This window comes from Garra rufa, chromosome 3 (genome assembly GCF_049309525.1).
Source record: "Garra rufa chromosome 3, GarRuf1.0, whole genome shotgun sequence".
NCBI classification, from domain to species: Eukaryota; Metazoa; Chordata; class Actinopteri; order Cypriniformes; family Cyprinidae; genus Garra; species Garra rufa.
The window spans coordinates 63,316,839-63,321,803 of record NC_133363.1 but is presented as its reverse complement, the minus strand read 5'-3'; the positions used below and the strand labels follow the sequence as shown (position 1 = coordinate 63,321,803).

General features: G+C 36.2%; 1 protein-coding gene across 1 annotated transcript; it reads right to left on the bottom strand.

Moving 5' to 3' along the window:
* Positions 1–1,110: 1,110 nt before the first annotated feature.
* On the bottom strand, positions 1,111–3,634 carry LOC141331448 (C-type mannose receptor 2-like). The gene is made up of 4 exons (XM_073836498.1): positions 3,598–3,634; positions 3,157–3,513; positions 1,640–1,993; positions 1,111–1,472 (listed from the first exon to the last, which is right to left on the bottom strand). Exons 1-4 carry the CDS (start codon positions 3,632–3,634, stop codon positions 1,111–1,113), a joined length of 1,110 nt encoding a protein of 369 aa, XP_073692599.1.
* Between the last annotated feature and the right edge of the window lie 1,331 nt (positions 3,635–4,965).

The window sequence follows — 4,965 nt, the reverse complement described above, 5'->3', positions numbered from 1 at the left end:
AACACCAGATAGACTTAAATATCAATTTCTTCATGAATTACTTTTACTTGTCTTGAGAAAAGAGGGAAAGCTTACATAAGCATGCAAAGTGAGCAACATCACATGGAAGACACTGCACGCATTCCTCATTGGCTCTCATTCGGTCTGTTTTCATTAGGGTTGCCAGCTTCAAAAAAAAAAAAAAAAGGAAAGGGACAATTGTGTTCCCTTGTAGGAAAATATGTGTGTACGGTGTAATAGGTGTATAAGAGAATCTCAGGCATGAACGCATTTGACACAGACCTTATGTTTGGGGTTGTTTAACTATGTTTATATATAAACCTCTGTAATCATTAAATAATTAATCATTTTGGGTTATTCAGGACAATGTGGTTTTAAATAGCTACACCATAAAAATAGTTCTTTAAATGTTCTATTTATATTATGAGAACATCAAAGTGTCCAAACAGCAAAGCAATACCTGTTGTGTGTTTGTTCAGAGATTCTTTTTTATTCTGATCTAAAAGTGCTCAAACATCAGAAACAGTAAAGCAGATTTAGATGAGTGTACAGACACCTGCATGACTCTAGGTGGCGCATATACTTTTATCTCAATAAGAATATCAAGATTATATACAAGATTTATTTCCACAGAGACACAAATGATATTCTTCTAAAGAACTACTGCTCACAGAATTCCATTCAATTTCCAAATATGATTATAATACATAAAAGTCTTCAAACATAAGAGAGAGAAGTAGATGCACCAGCATACAGAGATTCTCAAAACACACATAAGTGGAGAAAAAAAAAAAAAATTCAGTTACATTTAACACATTTAATTGTGCATTGATAAGAGCATATAATCATGATGAAACAAAGAAAACAGTGCAAAGGTTTCTCTAATGACGAGTAAATAATCTGCCCATGGCGTCTCATAAAATTAAATTAGCAGATGAATGTCTCATAATTTTTAAGTTACTAAATAACAAAGTGCATGTTGAAAGTGTCTGTAAAAGCAGTTTTGACCAATGAGTCTCTTAAAATGGAGCAAACAGACCCACAGAATATCAACAGGAAACACACAAGCATTTGTCATCTTAAATTAAATGTAATTATATTCATTCACTCTTAATATCTGCTGCAGATGAAGTTGAGTTTGTCAGTTTCAGGACGGCTGATCCAGCGCTGATCTCCTCCAGACTGAACTGCTCCAGATCTCACTGCATGTTCACAGTCCTCCTCTGATGTGCCGTAACCTGGAGCCCAGTTCTGATAGCACACGGTCTCTCCACTCACCCAGAACCAGATGCCCACAGTGCAGGAGTGACGTAAACCCAACCACACCGCCGCAGTAGACGCCCGTTTAACCACGTTCATCACACGACGCTGAATCTCTTCTGAATGAACCGAGACCAGATCCACATGATTCTGTCTGCAGTATCTCAGAGCTTCAGACCACGTCAGATTCTTTTTGATCACAATCAGTTTATCTGGAAACAAAACAAACCACAAGCAGAAACTAGAAAGAGAGACTGATTAAAAACAACATGCAGAACAAACACTGTGGATGAATTTGTCATGTCAGACATGTAGTGTGAACTTTAAGAGATATGGAGGTAATGTGATGGATGTGTGTGTTTTGTGAGGATCTACTCACCTTCATGACACACAAAAGGATATTGCTTGTTACAGGAGTTGTCATTCCATTGTCCCTGAGTGTTCAGTTCAACAGCTGTACAGTCTTCACCATTTCCATAATTATTAGGTTCACCAGACTTCCAGTTTCTGAATGAGGAGTCACTCTGATCTGACCACTGCCATGAGTCTCTGACTCTGAACAGACCGATCCAGATCCATGATCCAGATAACTGTCTGTCACTAATGAACAGCTGAACCTGTTGATTCTTATTCTGGTTTCTCACACTGACCAGATCAATGTGATTCTGTCTGCAGTAACTCTGAGCGTCTGTCCAATTCATTGTCTGATCTCCAAGGACGAGTCCTGTTTTCGCTTTAAGAAAAACAAAATCAATGCTTAACTATCTCTCAAACAAGTACACTATAAATAGATAATGTAATGGCAATGCAATTAGCTTATAGTTAAGTTTATAATTTTGGGGAAAATTCATAAGGGGTGATTTTTATGCTTATGTGAGACATTTTAGAATACTAGAGATTGTGAAAAACAACAGGTGGTAAAGTGATGACCAGACTCGTCTGTGAGAGGGCCTCTGCCTGTGTAGGGAGTGACAGAGAGTTGGGGACTCTATGGCGCCTTAGGGTGACCTTTAGGGTCGCAGGAGGCCTAAAATATAGGCAGAGGAGGCCTGGAAGGGATGATCTATAGAGATGTTTTTCTGTCTTCCTGTCCTTATGGGAGAACACCAGCTGTTCTTAGTTTGTAACCTTGAGTGTGCAAAGAGATATAAAAGTGGAGGAAAACTCTCCCGCCTTTGTCACACTCTGTTTGACTGTGAACCTTTCTTTCAAGAAATAAACCTTTAAAGCATTAATCGATTTGTCTTTATTGACGGAGAGTCTCTAAACAGGAATTTCCTCGACAATAATCGAATAGCTTTAATGGAGAGTCTGTACCAATCTGTACCAGTTTTTAATATGGACACATGCTGAATAAACACAGAAAAAAGTGTGAAGTGTGTCTGTGAGGTTGTGTTGTACATGTGTATCTCTATCCTGTTTTATTTATGTAAATATATATGTAAAGCATGAGAGAGAAAATACATGTGAAATAGAGTAAAATAAAAGGTAATGAGAAAATAAAAGAATAAATTATATTTATATTGTCCACAAATTAAATTCAAGACATCAGGTATGATTAAACGTCTCACAGAAGTAATTTCCTCACTCAGCTCCACAGTGGTTTTGGTTTGTTTTCAGTGTGCTGCTACACTATTATGCATATAATCTGATCTATTTTTCTTTGTTTATTTTTTAATTAACAATAGGTTTGTCAGATATATCTGCCACAACATTGCTAAGTAGATTTGACTTGTATGTTATTGTTGTTATTATTATTATTATTATTATTATTATTATTATTATTATTATTAAATATACACAAATTTATAGCATTTACAATTGTCATGTTTACATTTTTCATGTGAAGTATCTTTTGTTAAATTAATGTTTATTACATTAGGTGTTTGTACTCACTGTTGTTGCAAATGAAATGTCGGTTAGAATTACATGACAAATCATGAAATGTTCCATTGAACATCATAGCACAATCATCTCTGCCTTCTGGTTGTCCAGTTTCCCAGTTCAGATAGAGCGCAGGTTCACCTGAAGACCACTGCCATTTATCACGACCCGTCTTCTGCAGCCCAATCCAGACTAACTCAACATTTCTATCATTCACACTCTTGTTCAGCTCGTCCATGTCGTTCATGTTGTCAACGGTGGCCAGATCTGTGTATTTCTCTCTGCAGTATCTCTGAGCTTCAGTCCCCTTCTTCCTCTCATTTATAAAGTGATACTGACGCCGAACACATTCAGATACGGAGCAGAGAGCTGTGAAAGAGAGGCTTTGCTTTAATGCTTTTTAACAACAGGATCAAAACTAGAAACCACAAATAAAAACACAAACACACTCACCAATGAGAAGAAGAATGAAATATGGAGTTTGGTCCATTTCTGAAGAGGAAAGATATAGATGAACTCAAATATCAAACTTTCCCAGATTCATTTTGGTGTAAAACATGATTTCAGTGTTACTTAAAAATCTATTTTAAAAGAAACATACATTCACTATACACAATTAAACAATATTAATATCTCAAAGTCTAATTATTGATGAACATGTAAGTTGTTCTTACTTTAGAGGTTGTGTGTTTTTGTCCTGACTCTGATGTTTCTGTCTGCAGGTTTAAACGATATGATTATTATTGCTGCTCAGATCCCTCATTCAGTATGTCACATAATTTGTTTATTACTCTAAAGGCAAGGCAAGGCAAGTTTATTTATATAGCACATTTCATACACAATGGTAATTCAAAGTGCTGTACATAAAAAGGAGTTAAAATCACAATAGCAAACAAATCATAAAAATTTAAAATAATAATCACACTAACAACAATAAAAACAGAATTTAAGAACATTTCAGATGATTTAAAAAATTGATTTTAAAATTAATTAGCACAGTAAAATGATTATACATAAAATAATGCAATCTGTTCGGACGTAGCACAGTGCTCATTCAATAAATGCACAACTAAACAGGTGAGTTTTAAGTCTGCATTTAAATGTGGCTAATGTATTAGCACATCTGATCTCTTCTGGAAGCTGATTCCAACTGCGGGCGGCATAATAGCTAAAAGCCGATTCCCCTTGTTTTGTGTGAACCCTTGATATTACTAACTGACTCTAGTGATCCTAGTGATCTGAGTTGTCTGTTAGGTTTGTATACTGTGAGCATATTTGCAATGTATGTAGGTCCTAGGCCATTGAGTGCTTTATAAACTAGTAAAAGTACTTTAAAATCTATCCTAAACATAACTGGTAGCCAGTGTAAGGACCTAAGGACTGGTGTAATATGCTCTGATTTTTTGGTTCTAGTCAAAATCCTGGCAGCAGCGTTCTGTATGAGCTGCAGCTGTCTAATGGTCTTCTTGGGAAGGCCGGTGAGGAGACCATTACAATAGTCCACCCTGCTGCTGATAAAGGCATGAACAAGTTTCTCCAAATCTTGACGGGAAACAAAACATCTAATTCTTGCAATGTTTTTGAGATGATAGTATGCTGATTTAGTTACTGCTTTGACATGACTACTCTAAAAGGCAAGGCTTTTTCATTTTTCTTACTGTGTTGGTCATTGTTGCTGTAATTCTTTGGGAGTGTGTTCATTTGAATGTGGTTGATACTGGAGGGTCTGTAAGTTCCGTAATGAAGTTTTGCATTTCCACAGCGGCTTCACAGGAAAAATCCACCTCAACATTTGCATTTTCTTCTTATATTGTTTGTTTT